The sequence below is a fragment of the Mytilus trossulus genome, chromosome 5 (genome assembly GCF_036588685.1).
Source record: "Mytilus trossulus isolate FHL-02 chromosome 5, PNRI_Mtr1.1.1.hap1, whole genome shotgun sequence".
Taxonomy (NCBI): domain Eukaryota; kingdom Metazoa; phylum Mollusca; class Bivalvia; order Mytilida; family Mytilidae; genus Mytilus; species Mytilus trossulus.
In genome coordinates, this window is record NC_086377.1 from 58,635,965 (window position 1) to 58,659,598 (window position 23,634).

At 33.2% G+C, this 23,634-nt stretch overlaps 1 protein-coding gene across 1 annotated transcript; it reads right to left on the reverse strand.

Annotated features, from left to right (window-relative positions):
* Positions 1–5,087: 5,087 nt before the first annotated feature.
* Positions 5,088–23,612, reverse strand: LOC134718977 (uncharacterized). Its single transcript, XM_063581862.1, has 4 exons — positions 23,342–23,612; positions 17,776–17,865; positions 15,140–15,203; positions 5,088–11,529 (listed from the first exon to the last, which is right to left on the reverse strand). Exon 4 carries the CDS (start codon positions 11,513–11,515, stop codon positions 5,213–5,215), a length of 6,303 nt encoding a protein of 2,100 aa, XP_063437932.1. The 5' UTR covers positions 11,516–11,529; positions 15,140–15,203; positions 17,776–17,865; positions 23,342–23,612; the 3' UTR covers positions 5,088–5,212.
* Positions 23,613–23,634: the final 22 nt, after the last annotated feature.

Consider the following 23,634-nt stretch of genomic DNA (forward strand, 5'->3'; position numbering starts at 1 on the left):
AGCTCAAAAGTGGCGTTAAAACATCAAAAATCAAATCGTTTTTTAACATTCAATTTGTTTCATCAATTAGTCCAAATTTTCTCTTATTCTCTTTATATAAAATTGAGAATGGAAATGGGGAATGTGTCAAAGAGACAACAATTAACCCGACCAAATAAAAAACAACAGCAGAAGGTCACCAACAGTTCTTCAATGTAGCGAGAAATTCCCGCACCAGGAGGCGTCCTTTAGCTGGCCCCTAAACAAATATATACTAGTTCAGTGATAATGAACGCCATACTAATTTCCAAATTGTACACAAGAAACTAAAATTAAAATAATACAAGACTAACAAAGGCCAGAGGCTCCTGACTTGGGACAGGCGCAAAAATGCGGCGGGGTTAAACATGTTTGTGAGATCTCAACCCTCCCCCTATACCTCTAACCAATGTAGAAAAGTAAACGCATAACAATACGCACATTAAAATTGCCTGTACAATGTTCTCTCTTTTTTGTAAACCACACGCAGCCACGCTGGAGGAGGGTCTTCATTCTTCATTTTGGTTTTTATTCTTAAACTTCCCAGCCATTTTGTTTTGTACTTTTTTAATATTTTGCCCATTACTCACAATAATTATCAGCGAATTATTGGCTATTCTTCCCCTTTTTCTCCTTGATTTTGCACATTTCGTCATTTTTTTCTCGATTCTGCGTACCCCATATAAGCCCTCTTGTATATCTTGAATGGTATTGATCTGATCTATATATCTGTCTTGATATAAGAACAGCTAGCGTTATTACGAGGACAGGAATTAAGATAAAGTTTACTAGTAAATCAATCTGAACGCTTTTACCGATATCAATACGAAGGACATATGTACTGTAAACTGTACAAGGACCTAGAAGTGTTCCAAACGTTTAGTTGCATTTCAATTATTCAATACTTGTGTAACGTGTAACCAGGCGTTAATATCCCAAACGTCCGTTCCAGTCAATACTTGGATCCAAGTTGTCCTCAACCAATATGGTAATGCTAAAAACTACAACTATCTACGTTTTGCACAATGAACTAAAATATACACATTGACTCTTTGTCGATATAAAGTAACAACGGGCAATTATATATATACAAATATAATACAATAAACCAGCCTGTCCTCAAGATGGGACGATGTGTCACTTATAGACAGTAAAGCTGGTACAGCTTGTCCTCCGAGTGGGACAGTCTGTCAATACAAGACAGAGCGGTCTGGTACAACTTGTCCTCCGAGTGGGACAACTTGTCACTACCAGACAGTGCGAGCTGGAACAACTTGTCCTCCGAGTGGGACAACCTGTCACTACCAGACAGTGCGGGCTGGTACAGCTTGTCCTCCGAGTGGGGCAGTCTGCCTTGTCAATCCGTTCAACTTGTACGTTTACTTTGTACCCGGTACAAAGTGTCCTTTTACTATTAAGGCTCTTACTAGCGCTTAATGTAACCAACGAACGCTCTATTGACTTGTGACGGCTCATCGACAGCCAACCGACAGCCTTGAGTGCCGTTGCTCACTCTCTTATATACCCGGGGTCGATACCACTATTTCCTTGATAGGGGTGTTCTCTATATGTTCCCGATACCGAACACAAGAGTACCTCTCAAACAACCCCCATACCGATGGACCCAACCACTGACTCTCCCGCCAAACGTCTAAATCTGTTTAACTCTTTCTCAAGCGTAAACCATGCATTGATACACCAAGATTCTACTTGATAATAACCTTAACGACCAATAAACATTACACTTGTATTTTAGCAAGCGAATTGTTTCGAGTAGAGATTCTGCAGGTTAAGCTATAGAAAGACCTAGAAGCGTTCCGTTAAAATAACATTACAAAAGTATAGTTGCAGTTCGAATGTCCAATACTTATATTTTAGTATACATATTTATTTAAGTATTGTTCAATACAATATATAGATACAAGATTTGCTAAGAGTGCCAATGAGACATTCACAACTCTCAATCCAATTCACAATTTGTGAAAGTGAATCATTATTGGCCAAAGTACGGTTTTCAACCTAGAGCCTTGGCTCACACCGAACAGCAAGCTATAAAGGGCTCCAAAGATGACTAGTGTAAAACCATTCAAACGGGAAAACCAACGTTCTACTCTAGATATTAAGAACCACATCAACAAACGACAAACACTGAACATCATATCTGAAGGTTCCCGACTTAGGACTTGTCTTAATTTGGCATTAAGTTTCTCGCACACGTGGAGGGTGTCTCAACTGTAAAATTACTTTCATTTTCGAGCATACTAACATTTCCGATGAGGAGTATATTCATAAGTGGCGTTAAACACCAACCAATCAATAAATGCATCATCATTTATATATTATGTTTGACTGAGGATTAAGTATATTGCTATGGCACATTGGAGGCCTTTAAATAGTTAGAACGTTTCTGGCGGTGGCTTTTGGCATAATTAAGCTCTCTAACTTTCATATTCAAACTCCAAACCTCAATAGCAATTCAAGCACAATCTTGATTATAATTACTAGTATGTAGTGTTTTAAGAAATCGACACGCCTGACTTTTTTCTGTGTTAATACGGTGTAAGGGAGGTAATTCAAACACAACATTGTACATTTAAAGCTATTGTCTTTTAACCAGGAAACATTTGTTTTTCCTTCTTTTTTGCCCCTAATTCCTAAATGATTTTAAAAGCCATACCCCCTTCCCCTCAAAGATCAGAGACATCCATACACCATTCCACAAGTAATTATCTGGAAAAATGCTTATTTGGGACCCTTTTTAGCATTCGTTCCTAAACTGTTGGGACCATTATAGCATAACCCCCAAAATCGTTCCCAACCTTCCTTTTGAAGTTATAAACCTTGTGTTTTAATTTCATTGATATCCATTCACTGAAACTAAAGTTATTGTCTAGAAACCAAATATGTTTTCAGAAGATGTCGCAGACAACGACAACATCATAGCATTATACAAACCAAAAAATATTGCTGTTGTGTAAAAAGAGGCCAACACACCACTGAACCATGTAATGAGGTCAAGGTCAGATGACACCTGCCAGTTGGACATGTATACCTTACAATCATTCGTATATAATTAAATATTGTAGACTTATTGACTTGGACCATGAAATATTTACCTTGTTCACTGATCCATGAAATGAGGTTAAGGTCAAGTGAAAACTGTCTGACGGGCATGCAGACTTTGCAAAGTAGGCACATACCAAATTATATGAGAGAATTAAAAATATAAAAAATCTGAACTTTTTTTAAGCAGTCACTGAAACATGAAAATGAAGAAAAAGACAATGAACATTTGACAGACGGAAACTTCATAATTTAAGGCATATATATGCAAAGTACAAAGGATCCATGTAAATATTAAAATTTTAAGAAGTTAGATTTGTAACGCCGCCTATCCTTATGCTTTCTACACCGGAAATTGAAGGCTCAACAAAAAATATATATGCCGCCCGATACAGATCTATATGTCTTTAATTTCACAGTTTTCTCATTTGAATTGTTTTACATTGTCATTTGGGGGCCTTTTATTGGCACCTGTGCGGTATGGGCTTTTGTCATTGTTGAAGGCTGTATGGTGACCTATAGTTGTTAATTTCTGTGTCATTTTGGTATCTAGTGGAGAGTTGTCTCTGGCAATCATACCACATCTCCTTTTTTATAATCAAGACAAAAACACTGCCTAATAAACCAATGTATTTTCAGTTTATCCAATGCTGGTTGCTGCCAGACAAAAACTATGACACTTTATTGTGGCAAATCATAAGCATGTCTGTTCAAAATTTTAATGAAAAAATGCCATTTTCCTGTCTTAGTTCAATATGCTTTTTTTCATAATAAATAGTAAATAAATACATGTATAATATCATTACAAGGATTACATTGTGCCAATAACATTACAAACAGTTTATAATATCTAATTTAAGCCTATATTTAATAGTCTAAGAATAAATTAAAAAAAATTATGAATCAGCTTAATTCAAAAATTCTAAAATAAGCTAACATATAATGTACACATGTATAGCTATTCATTTGTATATACCATCGAGATTAATCATGCCATACAGCTCACATTTTCCTTGCCTTTTTTAAACAAAAAAATTAGCCTTACCTAAAAAAAATATTTCAGTCATAAAGTTTATGAATAAAACACTTAAACTCAAAACATGTTTTTTATTGGACTGAGACTGAGGACTGACAATGCGGCTTAAAATTGATATCTTACAGTTTTTATCAATACAGCAGCCCCCCCCCCCCTCCCTCAAGTTGGGAAAGCTAAAACCAATTAGTAAAATAACTTTCTAATATATTTCAATACTGATATTTGACAGAATTCAGCATTTAGAGCCTCTAAACTTACACAATTTGTAATTTAATTTCAAGGGACCAGAAAGGACTTTTTATAGTCTCCCTTGCAAACATAATTATTGATATAAGACCAACCATCTACAACCTGGGACTATAACTTTTTAATCTTTTACAACATGTTTGAAAATACCATTGAAAGTAAAATTTCTTAATAAAAGTAATATGAACCAGTATATTTTTCACAGTTTGCTTCATTTACTAATTTCAGACAGCAAATGTGACCTTACATTGTGAAGCCAAGTATGCTTTGTATATAAACATGATAAAAAAAAATCACAAAAACAATTTGATATGCAGTAATTCTTTTTGAAAACAAGTATTAAAATTTTCCCAGTATAATATTTTAGGTATACATGTATTTAAAATGTCACTGTTGCAAGAAAATAATTTTCATCTAAAAAAAAATCTTTCCCAAATTTGATTAAAAAAAAATCATTAAAATACTAATAGATACATACACTAGTTGTTTCCATTCAGTTTTTGTATCTATTGCCTGCAATTTAAATTAGGAACTGGATGGGCTTTTCTGAATAGAGAAAATAGGTTACTTCTGTAAAATAGAGGGTCAAAAATGCAAAGCACAGACAAAGAAGATAGAAAAAAAATTTAAGATAGAAAAAAAATTAAAGTTAAGAAAATAATAAGGTGCTGAAATATAAAGAATACAGATAATTTAAAAAAAAAAAGTGTAAAATTTTCTAAAAAGAAAAAAAAAGAAATGACATGAATAAATGAACCCCATCCAGACCCTCATCTGACATATATTGTTATACTAATCAATATGATTGCTTCATTCAAAAACATAGTTACTAGTCACCTTGGTAACACGTTAGAATCTATTTGACAATCTCATTTGCTCAATAAATGGCAGTGTTCTGGTTGAATTCCTAACTTGAGTATATTGTATAAATCTTGCACAAGAAAAACTCGCATCTAACCATGATTCATCACTATCACATTCATCATCAGATTCATGTATACTATGTTCTGTATTTTCAATCTCTACTGATGGCATCATAGTTAATAAACCTGATTCTAATTGGTCAATACTTAAATCTGATTGGTTAACTTTGGCAAGTCTAGATTCTAATTGGTTCCTCTTGCCATCACAAGATTCTGGTTGGTTAATTTTGGCAACACAAGGTTCTAATTGGTTACTTTTGTCAACATAAGATTCTGATTGGCTAATTATATCAACACAAGGTTCTTTCTGGTTCCTTTCATCAAAAACAATTAATTCTTCATGGTTACTATTTTCTGTAGACATACTATGAACAAATGAAAAAGAATCTGGATTTTGCGAAATATTCGCAGAATTAAGTGTGCTTTGAGTGTCAATCAGTTCTTGACAAGACTTTTCAGAATTCAGCACAACGGTTTTATCTTTGCAAGATTCAGATTCAGTACATTTATCTAGGATCCTGTTGCCTGTGCTACATTCTAATTGGTTACTTTTACCACTAATACTAGATTCTGATTGGCCAATTTCTTCAAAATTACTAGACACAGTTTGATTTCTTTTGTCAAAATTAGATTCTGATTGGATATTTTTATCAACAGCACTAATACTAGTTCCTGATTGGCTACTTTCTTTGACAAAACTAGATACTGATTGGTTTATCTGGTCAACATTAGCTTCTGATTGGTTGTTTTTGCTATCAACAATAGCTTCTATATGTTTATTTTCATTTGTCTGGCTGTGGAATAATGCTTTCCAGCGTTTTTTAGGAGTCATTTTTTCAGCACTTAGTACACATACCTTAGATGATCCATTTAAATCTAAAACTTTTTCAGGTGTCTTAAAACAAGGGACTTCATTTGGAGGAAAATCTTGAACACTTTTTACAGAACTTATTTTCAGTTTCTTGCCAGACATATTTGTACATACTTCCACTTTTTCATTTTTGTCATTTTCATGTTTCTGTTTACGAGAGGAAAAATCTGTCTCAGACCTATCCCATGATGCAATTTCATTAGTTTTCTTTCTTTCACTGAGTGTACATGTATCACCACTTTTTCTACTTTTAGCAGCAGTTGGAATGCATAAATTCTTAACTTCTTTTTTTCCTTTTGACTTTGTCACTCTGGCCATTCTTTCCTTCCCTGACATATTATTAAACAATTTTACTTTCAATTTATCTTTCTCTGTTTTTTCATTATTTCCTCCTTTCTTCTCATTTTCCTTTATTTCTTTCCCAGAGTTTTGTCTGCTCCTATTACATGTATATCCTTCTGAGGTAGTTGTCATTTTTGATTTGTTTTTATCAGTTGCTGTCAGTTGTTTTTCTTCTATTTTATTTTGGTCAAAACTTAACTTCTTCAGACTTTTTGACGTGTTATTAACTTTTTTGCCTCCGACACCTGCACTACAACAGTCCATAACACAATTGATTTTGCATGTCAATTTTCTAGGACTTTTTCTTATGCTGATTTCGCCTTTAGACAAACAGATGACTTTCAAAGGACTAACTGTTTTTCTAGGACTTTTTCTTGGGCTGATTTTATCTTTAGACAAACAGAAGACTTTCAAAGGACTAACTGTTTTTCTAGGACTATTGCTTCGATTGATTTTTCCTTCATGCAAAGAGGTTGCTTTAAGTTGACTAACTTTTTTCCTTGGACTCTTTCTTGTGATGACTTTACCTTTAGACAAACAGACCAATTTCAAAGGACTAACATTTTTCCTTGGACTCTTTCTTGGGCCGACTACCTCTTTAGACAAACAGACAACTTTTGAAGGGGTAACAGTTTTCCTTGGTCCCTTTTTTAAGCTGATATGGTCTTTATTCAAACAAATTAATTTTGAAGAACCAACACTTTGTTGAGCAATTTTTCTTGGACTATTGCTTCCAGTTCCTGTTGAAATCGATTTTGCAGGACTTTTTCTTGGACTTTTACGTATACTAATGAGACAGCTATCAGATGTTTCAGTTTTAGATAATTTTGACGGACTTTGTTTTTGAGTAACCTTCTTTTGACTCTGAACACAGTTAATTCTTTCCTTACAGTGTGTTAGATGTTCAGTTTTCTCAAGTCTTTTTACACAGCGTTTTCTTGGACTTGTTCTCGTTTGTATATGGCTCTCTTGTTCGAATTCTTTCTTTTTGTTTTTCACTGTGCATTTTTCTTTCAAATTTTTGTTGCAGATCCTGAATTTATCATTTATTTCTACAAATTTTTGACTGCTGAGTTTACGGTCTTTTTTCCTTTGCTCTTCATCATCCTTTTTCATATCATTTATTTTACTTTTGCATACTTTCCTAAATTTTTCCACCGAACTTCCATCATGGAGATCTTGTAGTTCTGTTTTTCTTTTCCTGCAATTTTGAGACTGTAAGTTCCCATGATCTTTTATCAAGCCATGAATATTTCCTTTCTTATTTTTTGCATTTTTAAAACTAGCATTAAAACTTCTACCTTTGTTCATATTTTTATCAATTGCCATAGATTTGCAAACACTGCTCTCCTTACTTTTCAATTTCTTAGATACTCTCTGCGCCTTGCACTTTTTGTCTTTTGAACTGCATTTGAGAAGTCTTTTTTGGCACTTTAGGCGTTCCATATTTTCAAGATATGAACACAATCTAGAACACTTTAACAACAGAGTTTTATGATCTATCCTCTTTCTATGAAGTAGTTCTCCCCCTTGATCAGATTCATCAGAATCATCCGTGCTTGTAGTATCATAACAATCTTCAAACTGGTTCTTATTTTTCGGTAATTTCATAATTTCAGCATAGACATTACAATTTGTATCTGATTCTAAATTTCTAAGTTTGCAAAAGTTTTTAAATAGATTCTTTGCTATAGATGATTTGTTTTGTGTGTTTTTGCTGAATTCATCACATGTTGGCTCAGGATTATCTCCCTTTAATTTTTGTAAAGATTCAAAATTGTCTCCCTTTTCATCAATCAATGTGATTTGTTCCAGGTCATTATTAACTGTCTGCAAACCAAACAGACAAGGTTCATCTTCAAATCTTTTAAACAACGGTTGATTTCTTGATTTTTCTATTGAACTAAAATTTGACAAACTCGCATCATGGTCTAATGTTTCATCTCTTAAAATGCTGTCTTCATAATGTAATTGTCTATATTTTAGAAAAGCCGCCTTGTTACTTGGATCTATGATCTGTGTCATCCTGGGGCTTTGTTCCATGCTACCATCAGTGAATATGTCAGTCTCTGTATGATAACAATTTTCGTCATTCTCAAAAACATTACAATGATTTTCTTGCATGTTTTTAAGCTCACACAAATCGGCTAAAGGTCTTTCAAAATTTTGTGTAACTGTTGTGTTTTCTTCATTTGTATTTTTATCTCTACTACACTCTGTGAAATTTAGTGCATTATTCCCATTTTCTTGCATCTCACTGTCAAGCTCAGAACATACTAATGTTGGCAAGTTTGGCGTGTCAGAATATTTTGCAATTTCACCATCTTCATTGAGCTCAAATGATAATAATGCATCTTGATTATTGATAGAGTTTTTAATCACTTCATCAGATTCATGATTATGGTTTAAAATCACAGCTCTTTCTTCCAAATCACAAACATGATTTCTATGAGTAGAATTTAACTTTTCGAAATCAACAGACTGAGTCTTCCAGATTTTGTAGTGCTTCATGTTGTCATGGTAACTAGATGTTCTTGAGCAAAAAGAATCATTTAAAATATAATCTTGTTGGTTCTGAATAGTTTCAATTCCTTCTGTTCGTCGGTCATTGTTTAACGAGATTCCACAGTATTTTGTTGTGTTACGAAATGATAGATCATCTAAATATGGCGGACTTCTAACAACTGACGATTCTCCATTTTTATCAGAAATGATAATGTCACCCTCTTTTTGACTTTGTTTACCTTCCAGATCATTCATTTCTGGGCAATTTTTATTTTTGCAGATTTTTTCTATTTGTTTGACAAATTCCACCATTCTAGTACAAGGAGATCCTTTTGTTTCAGTTTGGTTACACATAATTATTACATTATCTCCCCTTTTTGTACTCTTTTCAGTCACTGGACAACTTATCTCCCTTTGTCCAGCATCACTACTTGAATGATCCCCATTACCATGCACAGACCTATCAACTATTCTTCTTTTGCATGGAGTTCTGTTGGACGAAGATTTACTTCCCTTCATTGGACTTTCCTGTAGAGATAAAGAATTACTTCCCTTTGTTGGACTTCCATGAATTGATAAAGTGTTACTTCCCTTTACTGGACTTGAATGTGTTGATGAGAAATTTATTCCATTTGTTGGACTGGCATGAATAGATAAAGTGTTTCTTCCCTTCACTGGACTGGCAAGAATAGATAAAGTGTTTCTTCCCTTCACTGGACTTGGCTGTGCTGATAAAGAATTACTCCCCTTTGTTGAACTTGTCTGAGCTGATAAACAGTTACTTCCCTTCATTGGACTTTCTATAATTTGACTTGTCTGTGCTGTAAGTGAATTATTTCCTTTAATTGGACTTGCCCGAGATGACACAAAATTACTTCCCTTCAATGAACTAGCCCGTCCTGATAATGAGTAACTTCCCTTTCTTGGACTTATCTGTGCTGATAATTTCTTCAGTGCCATTAATGCGCCTTTCTCAAGTTCCTCTATACTTATATATTCTGACTCTCTTTCCATTTCAGTTTCATCAGCAATTTCAATTCCCTGACACAATTCACCATTAAAAGTTTTTACCTCATTACCAGATATTCTTTGATATCTAGCATTATCAAAAGCTTGGGCATGAATTTCTGCTGTTACTGTTAAAGTATTCTTACATAAATTAAAACTTTTGGAAGACTTTTCCATAGCAGCTTTCATTTGCAAACCTGTCTGAATATTTCCGAGCTTATTACTCTGCTTATCAACTATTATGTTTCTTTTGTCAACACAAGATTCTGATTGGTTACTTTTTTCAATACAAGGTTCTGATTGGTTACTATTTGAATTATGGTAAACATTCTCACACCTGTCCTCCACCATATTACTTTCAGATCCTTTGTTTTCATTGAATAGATTTTCTATACTGTTCTTACTTTTTGTACTCTTCTGTTGAACATTTTTAGTTTTAACTGTGTTACTAAAATTAGAATTTGTGCAACCCCTGAAAATTCCTATAGTGCTAATGTTTTTATTGCCTTTATTACTCTTAAAAACTGATTCATCATGATCAAATACCGTCAAACCAACATCTGTTTCTGACGAAATTTTTTCTGAAAGAGCAGTTGTAATTGGCTGAGAATTTTCGTCTCTATCAAATTTAGAATTTGCACTATTGTTTTTGTTCTGTTGAACAAAATTCTGCAAAATATTTGAAAGAATTGCTCCATTTTTGGGATCGGAAAAGGTGTTAACAAGATTTGCATTAATTGATACACAAGTTGATCCATTGGTTGAAGCTATTGGCATGGCGAGTGATGATGAAATGTCTCCAGAACATTGTCCAATAGTTTTTGTTGAAAGTTCATTACAATTTTCATTAGAAATATCATCACCATGATTGTTAATTTGATTTGTAAAATTATCTGGAATTAAACAAAATGTCTTCCGTGGTGAATATCGTCTGCCATTGTTTATACATCTTCTATGCACCCGAGAGTGTTGCTTTAACCGTAGACTATTCTCAAATTTCACCCCACAAATAGCACATTCTACTTTTTGATTTTGAGGAGAGTTATCTCCCTTCATCTGACCAGTTTCAACTTCCTGTAAAACAGTTTCAGAGTCAAAAGGCAGTGTTTGTGATAGAGGTACTTTACTGTCTTCAAAATCAAGTGTTTTTGGTACCTTTTTTCTACTTTGTCTTTGTTTAGGTTTTGGGTTTCCAACTAAACCCCTAAATGTTTCTTGATCAATCGTAACAATTGATGAGTTCGTTTCACCGGGAATGTACAGTAAAGGAACGCTACTGACTTTTCTTTTTGGTTTCGTCTTTTTATTCAAGTGCTGAAGCATCATTTTATCCAACGCGTGGTTGTGACCCGGTCTTCGTAAATCTTCGACTAAATTTTCCTTCTTCTTACTTTTATTTCTATTGTTTACCAGTAAATCAAACTGTTGAAAAATACTTGGAATGTCTTCACTGTTTTCACTGAAACTTGTTATTTCTTCCAGTTCATGAAACATGTCGGCCATTTTACTACTGCTCCCTACAAAAATTCAAGAAAATACATGTTTTACTGTACACTAATTATAATACTCCAAATTCTTTTGAATTTCATACCTCTTTCCTTAATTTTTTTTTTTTTACAAAATACATGTTTAGAAATACTGTGCATTAATTTATTTTCATCAACACCAATTTTGATGGATAAAAGAAAGTTCAAATCCTAGGTATTCGTGAATTCATGGATTTTACAAATTGTGTATACATACAAGCCTATAGGAAATATAAAGTTAAACTTGAATCAGCAAACTTAACATGATGTCATCTTTTTTTTTAAATTCTTGAATTTATGTTTATATATAACCATTAATAGTTTTACAAATGATCTCACAATCTATGGTTAGAAATTAAAGATGAATTATTTTCCCGCATGTAGTTGATTTTAACTTTTGCTTGTGAGATAATAAAATAAAGAGGGTGTAGTAAGATTGCCAACGAGACATGTTTTTTCAAATCTCCACCAGAGACAAAATGACGAAGAAGATGTGATGCCAACATTTATTTTTTATCTCAACACTTTTTACATGTATATTTAAAAACGTTTAACTCAGATTTTCTCGCTGTGTTGAAGACCCATTGGTGGCTAGGGCTCTTTCCTGCTCTTTGTTCAATTTTGTTTTTGTTTGTGTTTTTATCTCTTTGACACATTCCCTGTTTGCGTTCTCAATTTTATTGTTTAAGTCAATTGACCTGTTTTTAATAATAATACTTATTCATTCCTTATCAGTATTATTTCAGGATCATCTTAGGGCTATTCCAGAAAAAAATGTAGGGGGGGTTGGAAGGCAGTTTTTGTCAGCACCCATCACCCAGACAATTGTAATTGAGAATTATAGTACATTATAGTGTGAAAAGTTGCTCTGATACCCATCACCCATGTATTATTAATACAATGTGCCTTCTAACCCCCCTACATTTTTTTCTGGAATAGCCCTTCAGGGGTTAAAAAATCCACTAGCCCGACGCCTGGGACTACAGCGTTTAGGCCTCAGGCAACCAAATTTGTAACCCAATGTGCCCGACGGACTAGTGACAAAAAATTCTTGGCGTTTCTAAAACTCCCCTCATCACTTTAATATTCTTAGCCAATCAGATTCGACTACAATTTTAAAATAGAACAAATAACTCTGAATGGATCCCGAACTTTCAATATTGATGCATCAGTACATCAGTTCAGGCTTACATGCAACCTGATTGCACCTTCTTCTGAATAATTTATTGCAACATAAATGTGAATCCTTTTTGACAGAAGAAACCTAACTTTTGAAACATGTGCACTTGTTATGGACGCCATTTTGTTATTGTTTACATACTGTAAAGATGCCTCCAGAATTATGATCTAAACATTAACAGTCTCGGAAAACTTAAATAAAGGCAACAGTAGTATACTGCTGTTCAAACCTCATAAATCCATGGACAAATAATAAAATCTGGGTAACAAATTAAAACCGAGGGAAACGCATTAAATATATAAGAACAACTACACATCACTGAAATGTAACACACACAGAAACGGACCAAGCATCAGACAAAATCCCACGATAATAACAAGTATAACATCAAAACCAAATACATGAATTTGGGATAGACAAGTACCGTGACACGTCTTATCGATATATGAATTTACACTAAAAAATAAGAGAAAACAAACGACGCAACTTTAAAATGTAACACACAAAAACGAACAAAAATATAACAATGGCCATCTTCCTGACTTGGTACAGGACATTTTTAAAGGAAAAAATGGTGGGTTGAACCTGGTTTTTAAGGCATGCCAAACCTCACACTTTAATGGCAATGTTTAATATAACATTGAAACAACAACATAATATAACAGGACTACAATACAAATAAATAGAAGAACAAATTAGACAAAGAGACACATGATTTATAGATAACAAAAAAGCATCAGGTTAAACCTGATGCAAAAAATTTTCATCAATCATGATAATAATCTTCATTGATGTTCAAATGAATTTGATTTTTAAAGAAATAATTTTTTTTAACAAATACAATTCCAGTTCAGTTAAAAGACCGTGCTCAGGTTGTAATCTATTTATAGTCCACAATTACCTTACCTGTGATAAATGTAAATATGGACATTACTGTACTTCGTTTATAAAACAATTATAAAAGACCAAAGCTATTGGTGGTGATATTATTCACATAAATATTTGTGGTTAGAATTTTATAAACTGATTACAAATATGAGCATTACATAATTAAGCAGCTGATAATTCTTTTAAACAAACGCGATAATGTATCTGGTAAAAACCCTCCAATTCTTTATATACCTATAGCAGTGGTGAAGACTTGTATCATGTCGGGATTTGGGCAACTCATTATTACAGAATATTCAGTGAATATTCAATTATCAATTAATTGAATATATCTGCTAATGCCAGTAATTGAATAGTTTTTGCCAAGTTTTGGGTATCCAATTCGCAAAAAGATAAAAATTGTTAACTTTATATAATGCATTGATATTGCAGCAAACTCTGAATTTGTGAGGCATACTAGGGCTAGCAGGTCAGTTTTGCTGGGCTAGTAAAATCATGCTACAAATTAGCCGTGGGCTAGTGAGCTAATACAAAATTTCTTAACCCCTGCCCTTACATGATCTACAACTTCAACTGTCAAAGGGAGATAACTAGAACTATATTAATTACTCATGCAGATCAAAGACAAGTTTCGGATTCTCTTTAAACTTTTAATATTCAATCATTTGCTGTCTGGCCTAAGTCAGCAGCCAATAATTTAGTTGTTGTCAATGTTTGCTGCCTGGCCTAAGTCAGGAGCCAATAGCTCAGTTGTCATTGTTTGCTGTCTGTCACATTTGTTTTTTTGTTGATGATATACACTAGTGTACTTGAGCATAACTCATGCCTTTGGTGTTCTTTTTCTAATTTATTCACATCTGGCTATGTTAGAAGCCTTTAATTGGTTACTATATATGGATTTTGCTCATTGTTGAAGGCAACTCAGTGATCTGCAGTAAGGCACATTTTATATGTCCTTTAGTCTCTGGTCAAAATTGATCTCATTGACAAACATACCAAATTGGCTTATATTTTCAACAGGAGGCAAAATATTATTCAAGAAAGTCCTTTGTATTTGTATGAGTAGAATGTATTTGCTAGGTGTAACCGTGTTTACATATTAAGTACCTATGTCCGATGAAGTAATCAGACTGGTATAACATTTAATTAAGCTTATCATTGACATTGAGTAATGTGTTTTATCCTTGTGTAGGCATTGTGTACATACCGTATAACGGGTTATTTTCGCAGGTGTAAAATGTAACAATTTTCATTGAATAAGGTACAATGTATACCCAAAATCTTGGTAGTTATTATTTTATTGGATTTACAAGTTTTATCAATACCTTTTGCATGTGCATTTTTAAATAGTCTTTTATCATTGATGGAATTTATTTTGACAACTTTGTTCTATCCAAGAAAATAAGCAAAATTTTTACTCAGCAAAAATAACCCGCTATAAGGTATATATATGTATGTGACATTGATCTATATTTTAATCAAAGTTCTGCTACTAGATTTTCCAAGACAATTCTAATTAAAACTACAAAATACCTTTGACCACTTTAGTTATTTATGGTTCTATGCACTTGAATAATCCTAAGACTTTCATCCATTTCTGTAAAATAAAAACATGAAAATGTAAAAAAAAATAATTTTGGGGAGTCAGTCTGTATCAATGTATATTTAAGATATAATTAATTGTAAGACATTATGAGAATGGAAAAGGGGAATTTGTCAAAGAGACAACAACCCGACAATAGAGCATATAAGAGCAAAAGGCCACCAAGTGGTCTTCGATGCAGCATGAAACTCCTGCACCCAGAGGTGTCCTTCAGCTGGGTCCAAAATAGATCGTCGCTGGGCTTCTAAAATGTTGTATATGACTTTTTTGGCTAAAAATACTTTTTAACACCAATGGTCTGGGCGGGAGGAAATCTTCGGTATTACAAAGTAGCATACAGTAAGACCAGTCAAAATGTGTGGAATAAGACATATTACAAAATTGCCAATGTCAGTTGTTTGTAAAGTGTGCTTGCAAAATGTTGTATGAGAACTTGAAAATCGTTGTAGAATGACTTTGGTTAAAATATAATTGTACATTTCTTTATTTCTGTAAAAATAATTTAATTTCTTGGATAATCCAGAAATGTAAAAGTTTTTATTTCACTGCTATTTACAAAAATGTTAAAGTTTACATACGACATTTTGGAAGCATGCATTTTGCCAAAATTTTCAAAGCCTGTTTGTGAGAGATTTTTTTTATTATAAATTTGTCAAATACAACATTTTAGAAGCCCAGCGACGAGATATGTATACTAGAAAAACTACATATTGTCATCTATGTGTTGAAGAGCTAATAAACATGTTTAACCCCACCACATTATCTATGTATGTGCCTGTCCCAAGTCAGGAGCCTGTAATTCAGTGGTTTTCGTTTGCTTATGTGTTACATATTTGTTTTTCATTCATTTTTTACACAAATAAGGTCGTTAGTTTTCTCGTTTGAATTGTTTTACATTGTCTTATCGGGGCCTTTTATAGCTGACTATGCAGTATGGGATTTGCTCATTGTTGAAAGCCGTACAGTAACCTATAGTTGTTAATGTCTGTGTCATTTTGGTCTTTTGTGGATAGTCTCATTGGCAATCATACCACATCTTCTTTTTTATATTTATATATATGCAGGTGACATTTCCCTTTTTGAGACAAGTACAAATATAATTTTTATGGTTGTTCACTTTATCCTGCAGCTTCCTAGATTTTGATCAAATAAACAATTTAGAATTCAGCGTAAAAATTATGTTGTTTTCAATAATATGTTCAACTTTAAAATATATCGGACCAAAATGACCCAGGGGAGGAAACTTCAATTAGCCACTATCATGATTTCAGTCAAATGTTCAAATGTATGCAGACATCTCATTGGTTATAATACTATGTACAAATGTATGCAGACATCTCATTGGTAATAATACTATGTTCAAATGTATGCAGACATCTCATTGGTTATAATACTATGTTCAAATGTGCAGACATCTCATTGGTTATAATACTATGTTCCAATGTATGCAGACATCTCATTGGTTATAATACTATGTTCAACTGTTTGCAGACATCTCATTGGTTATAATACTATGTTCAAATGTGCAGACATCTCATTGGTTATAATACTATGTTCCAATGTATGCAGACATCTCATTGGTTATAATACTATGTTCCAATGTATGCAGACATCTCATTGGTAATAATACTATGTTCAAATGTATGCAGACATCTCATTGGTTATAATACTATGTTCAAATATATGCAGACATCTCATTGGTTATAATACTATGTACAAATGTATGCAGACATCTGATTGGTTATAATACTATGTTCAAATGTATGCAGACATCTCATTGGTTATAATACTATGTTCAAATGTGCAGACATCTCATTGGATATAATACTATGTTCCAATGTATGCAGACATCTCATTGGTTATAATACTATGTTCAAATGTATGCAGACATCTCATTGGTTATAATACTATGTTCAAATGTGCAGACATCTCATTGGTTATAATACTATGTTCCAATGTATGCAGACATCTCATTGGTTATAATACTATGTTCAAATGTATGCAGACATCTCATTGGCAATAATACTATGTTAAAATTACTTTCTCTAGTTGCTATGTATGTTTTAATGAGACAACCCTCAGAATTAGGGCTACTATGACACAATTACAATAACACAATTACTGAGACACACTTGTTGTGGTTTGATATTTTGTTGCACTTCAGTGTTCTGTTGTTTCGTTGTTTTCTTCTTTTAAATTGATGTGGTTCCTCAGTTTTGGTTTGCAACCAGAAACTGTTTTCTCTCACTCAATTTATGTCTTTTATACTACTGTTGCCTTTATTTACTATGTTTTATAACAGTAAATGAAAGCCAAATCAAAGTTTCACAATAAGTCATTCAACATACTCGCTAGAAAAAGTGTACTGTTTATGAACAAAAACCTAAATCTTCTGATAGACTTCATAAATGTTATACCTACAAACATATCTATCGTCCATAAAATGTATACCGGTAGATGTTTACATTTTCAACCTGTAGAAAACATAAAAAAACATCCTTCAAAATTACTTATAAAACAATGTACAATGTACACATGTACATGTACATTTAATGTACAACCTTACCTGTCATTATAGACATTACACATTGGTATCTTTTGTTCTATTATTTCTCCATGATCAAATCTGTATACATGTACAATGTAGCTCTCTAATCTATAAAGAAATATAATAAATACATAAAATAAATGTATAATATATACAAAAGAGTAAGGCAAACATGTTTTTTTGTTAATTTTTGTGTACATATTAATCAGGCAGTTAATTTTCTCAATTGAATAGACCACTTTCGAGTTCATCCGTCACCGGAAAAAACTCGTCAATTATACGCGCCTTTATCATCGTCATTTGTGCATTTAGGGGCGTCGTCACTTCCTTCCAATGTTGAGCGAGTGGTTGGAAAACTATAATTCTATATTGTACGAATTATTTGGGAAATTGAATTCTCAAAATTGACCATCAACACTGCTGTCATTAGGGAATTGTCAGTAAGTACCTACAGAGCAACCATTATTTCTAGTTTATCCTGCACAAAGACGATCACTAAGACGCTTGATGAGCATAAATAGTGCAGGGATACAGGCGAGCCCCTCTATCTGGTAAATGACGTCATAAAGGCGTGCATAATTGACGAGTTTTTGCCGATGACGGATGAACTCGAAAGTGGTCTATTGAATTGTATTGCATAAAGGACAAATGAAGGACAAGGTACAATGAGGCCTGTTTTTGTCACATCTATTTTCTCAATTTTTAAATTCTCTTAAGGTAACCTACTTTTTATGTTAAAACATTCCCTGAGGTTTGAAGTTTATTTGGATGAATTTAAAAACCACTAACTTTCGCAACTGGGTAAGGTGAGAGGGGGTTAACTTTCATTTATTATTCAAATATTGTAATTATTATTCATTTTGCAGGTGATTTTACAAAATTTTTTAGTGCCTGCGCCAACATGATCCAGGAATATTTTTAATCCAATGTCACAAGAACTGTTTAAACTGTCTAAATCAACATAATTTTGTCTGGGTCACGTAGGCGCAGACTATCAGATTTTAAGAAACAATTGCCAAAAATCGTAATTTTTCCCTTCTTTTGGCATTTTTGATGCCCTTTTAACCTAACCCCCTTATCTCACTCATTTCTGAAATTAATGGATTTCAAGTTCATTCGAACTTACTTCAAACCTCAGGGAATATTTTAACTTGATATCATAAGTAGCTTTCAAAACAAAATTTGAAAAATGAGAAAATAGGGGGCCAAAAACAGACAAAAAGGTACCTTGTCCTTTGTTATTTTAGGATCTTTTATAATTGACTATTATGTAGGCTTTTTGTTCATTGTTGAAGGCAGTTTGTAATCTATAGTTGTTTAAAACTTTTGTCATTTGGTCTATGGTGGAGAGTTGTCTCATTGGAGATGATACCACATCTTCTTACCCAAATTCACAGGCACTTGTCTCAGAAAAAAATTCCTATATACCTTAACCCTTGTCGTGCGGGGGCCGTAATATTAGGGCCATACCCAGATTTCCATTATTTTGGCATCAATGGCGCTCCATACATTTAGAGGTCATCGTAATACCATTTAATTCTTAGTGTACACACGTTTCCTCAATCTGAAACTATTCATGTCATGTTTCTCACTTTTAATAATCATTTTGAGCTCAAATACAAACTTCAAAATTTGATATCGGACAAAATTGTTTTTTTTGGAGGGGTGGGCTAACCTTCAAGCTCTGAATCACGGAGTTCAGAGGACTGAAACCTTGACAAATACTGTTAACCTAAAGGCACATAACGGCTGGTCGTGTTTATTATCAAAATACGCCGAGGAAACAACTACTTCCGGTTGCAAGTCCAGTTAAAGTTAAAAATTGGGAAAATTCCCAAATTTGGTGAATTTTGGTGCAAATGACCTTCTTTACACAGATGAACCCAGATCAGTTTCACTCCGACCTAACAACTGTTGTGATAAAAGTGTTCACTGATGTCCATGCTACATGTAAACTACAGATGGATGCATCTATTAGCATCTCTCGGAATTACAGGTCGAGAAAAAGATCGAAAAAACGTCAAAATTGACGCTTTTTGCACCTGAGGACCATCTTTGGGGCAAATTACCGCCCACCCTTCCCCGCATCATCACCCCGACCACCCCACCCTGGATCCCTTATTTTAGATTTATTGCAATCAGTATGCATCAGCATCAGGGTACAGCTCATTTGCATATCATTTGCATATTTTTGCAAATACTTGAAATTTAGACAATTTCTGAAAACAACTCAGCATGGTAAGGGTTAATATAACACAAGGTACTTAACTTGCCTTTTAGAACCAGAAGCTCTCAAGAGCCTGAATCGCTCACCTTAATTTTTTTGGTTAAATCTCTCATCAATGATTATTTTGGCTTTTCAATTTATTTAAATGTTCTTTGAATCGTCCTATTTTCTTCAAAATCAAAAAAAAAATCATTTTCTCCCATGTTCTATTTTAGCCATAGGAGCTATGTTTCTCGACATACATGGAAATGAAATATAAAATTTATACTAGATACTCTGAAACTCATTTAGCCTAAGTTTGGCTGAAATTGATATCGCGCCCAAAACACTTTAACACCTCGCACGTTCGCACTCTACACGTTCGCGCCCAATTTTAATTCAAATTCCAGTTGAACATGTTGAATAATTGGAAAATTATGATTGTTGTTTAAAATTGCTTTGGTGTAAATGGTCCGAGAACACAATTAATTCGTAGTGCATTTCTTTAAGAACATAAATGAAAATAAAAAAAATCCCACCTGCGCTTTCTCAAAGAAACTTTTACAGTGTGTTGTACTACTTTTAAGACAAATCATATCAAAATTATAGAAAACTTCATCGCCTCAAACTCAAAATATGGACAATTTTATGTTTAGGGCGTCTTGAAATCTTTTGACAGCTTCCGAAGTGCTCATTGTCAACCTTTTTCAACTGGACCAAATCACTACTTTCCTTTAAAATTCTGGACCCAAATTTTTTTACAGTGTAATTTTATCCCCCTACTTGCAATTTGAGGCATTAATCATGGGGAAATAAATTTGGAAGGGGTATAAAAATTAATGGCAAGTAACCCACTGTCAACACTAGGGACTATATTTGTGAACAACAAAAATCAAGGGACGACAATGGTGGTCTCGGACCTAATAGGGTATAAAGAGTTGACAAATCTTAAAAAAACTTGGTATGACCAAAGCTTAATGAATTATAACACTGCTTACAAACTTTCATGACAATAGGATGTATATTATAGACATTAAGTTAAGTTCTATACTCATCTTTGCGTGTAAAATTTTGACGTTAAAATTGAAAAATTTTAACTATCAACATTTGGGGCTTTAAAATTTCAAATATTGCAAAAAAATACTTTTTAAATGACTTTATATATAACTTATCATGTACTAAAAGCAATAGAGTACTCATTTGATTTATAAGACTTGGCATAATTATTCAAAAGTCAAATTTATATGAGCCTGCGCCTAAAAATTGAGGTTTTTCAATGAAGGGGGGCCTTACATGAAGATGTAATATTTTCCAGCAATTTTAAATTTGTGAAGCTTTTTGGTTATAAATAATCCTAACATATGTATTGAAAGTAATTTAAATGGAAAGAAAAGTTACAAATAACATATCATATAAGTTTAAAAGGGTCTTAGGCCAACTAAGAGAGGAAAAAATTTAGGGTCAATTTAGGCCGTGCCACATATTTACATTAAAAAATGCATATTGAGACTATAAGAAATAAAAATTTGTGTCTTTTTTATCATTTCTATACTCATGTGACATGATACAACAAATCTGAGCACAAAAAGACTCTTGCAATTAACTTTTCTTACAAGCAGTATGGGCTGATACAAAGATTTTTGCCTTTTTAGGGAAAAACTTGCATGCAATTTATTCTCAACAGGCTTATATTTAAACCACTTGCTATCCTACAGAAGAAAAGAAAGATATTATGTGAAATGGAACAGGTACAATAGACATTGTAAAGTGCATTTGATACAAATTTAGTGAGGTCTTCAATATGGACATCAAATTTTATGTACCAAGCCCCCCTCTATTGACTTCATCCAAACAAGGCGTTAGACAAGGGTCATTTATATAACACATTTTGCACATTTTGTCTGAGATAAACTTCTTTTCTGTAGATTCAGAGTTCATAAATAAGTGAAAGAAGTAGATAAAGGCATAGAAACACAAATATTGACACATGAAAACCTGCCAGATAGAAAGTCAGGATGCCATTTATGCATCAATATTGAAAAAGTTATAAAATGCCTATTTTGACCATAAAATGCCAAAATTGGTCATTTTTGCAGAATTTCTATAAAATAAAAGTTTAAATTCTTTAGTTTCATGCTATTTGACAAGTTGACACCATCAAATCATTTAGGGAAGTTGCCAGAGTACAAATTCTATATTTACAGATTTCACCTCTTAGGTCCGAGAACACAATTAATTCGTAGTGCATTTCTTTTAGAACATAAATGAAAATAAAAAAAATCCCACCTGCGCTTTCTCAAAGAAACTTTTACAGTGTGTTGTACTACTTTTAAGACAAATCATATCAAAATTATAGAAAACTTCATCGCCTCAAACTCAAAATATGGACAATTTTATGTTTAGGGCGTCTTGAAATCTTTTGACAGCTTCCGAAGTGCTCATTGTCAACCTTTTTCAACTGGACCAAATCACTACTTTCCTTTAAAATTTTGGACCCAAATTTTTTTACAGTGTAATTTTATCCCCCTACTTGCAATTTGAGGCATTAATCATGGGGAAATAAATTTGGAAGGGGTATAAAAATTAATGGCAAGTAACCCACTGTCAACACTAGGGACTATATTTGTGAACAACGAAAATCAAGGGACGACAATGGTGGTCTCGGACCTAAATACTGAATGTATTTATAGCTTGGTATATATGAGTAAAACTTTGAAGACTTTAAATGAAAAACACAAAGGATAATTGTTTTTAACAGATTGGTCCTCTTCATCTGCACAATAAAACAATAAAATATAGCAATACACTATTAAAAACAAAACATGATAAAATTTATTCAACAAAGAAGAAAAAACGTAGTCAGAATCTCCTTTCATTTTGAAACAAGTCAATGAAACAAAGTTATAGCAATACACTAACCAAAACATGATTAAGATTTGTTCAACACAAAAAAATGCTGTCTCACTTTATTTTGAGAAGATGACAACAATTATACTTATAAGAATACACTTGCCAAAACTTGATTACAAAGTTATCAAACGCAAAACCGATTAAAATTGGGCGCAAACATGTAGGTGCGAACGGACTTTGGGTGCGAACATGTAGCCTTTTGTAGGGGGCGAAAGTGAAAGAGGATGAATATGAGTGGATGCGAACGTAAATGGGTGCAAACGGACCCGGATTCGACAAAACAGTCAGCAGGATCTGGGATCAGAACCCCTTGATATTCAGTAATTCATGTATCTTTTTCCGTGTCTTGAAGGGTTTTATGATTTAGACACCTAGGGATAACTACAGATGCATCGAGTACATTTATATATATATATTTTAATATTTGAAAAAATAAAGCTCTTTTAAATTTGTGTCAGGTTTTTTTACCTATTTTTTTATGCTGTTAGATTTTATTTTGATATACAGGAATGTCGTCTTAAAACTTGATGTGTTGTTCTATTTTCACTGTGCTTGATGTATCTCTTGAGCATTTCAATTTAAATCTTGACAAACCAAAACATTGTTGACAATTTTTTTCTTCTTCTGGTTTAAAAGTGTGCAACTGGGATCCAGTTTTAAAAAGTACTATCTAAAACAAGTCAGGTTTTTACCGCAACAATACGGATTTCTCCTTCGAAGTTCTGTACATCCAACATGTCAAAATTGATAAAACCGTAAAA

Coding starts and splice junctions, on each gene's coding strand:
- LOC134718977 (XM_063581862.1), bottom strand. CDS start 11,515: ATGGCCGACATGTTTCATGAACTGGAAGAAATAACAAGTTTCAGTGAA.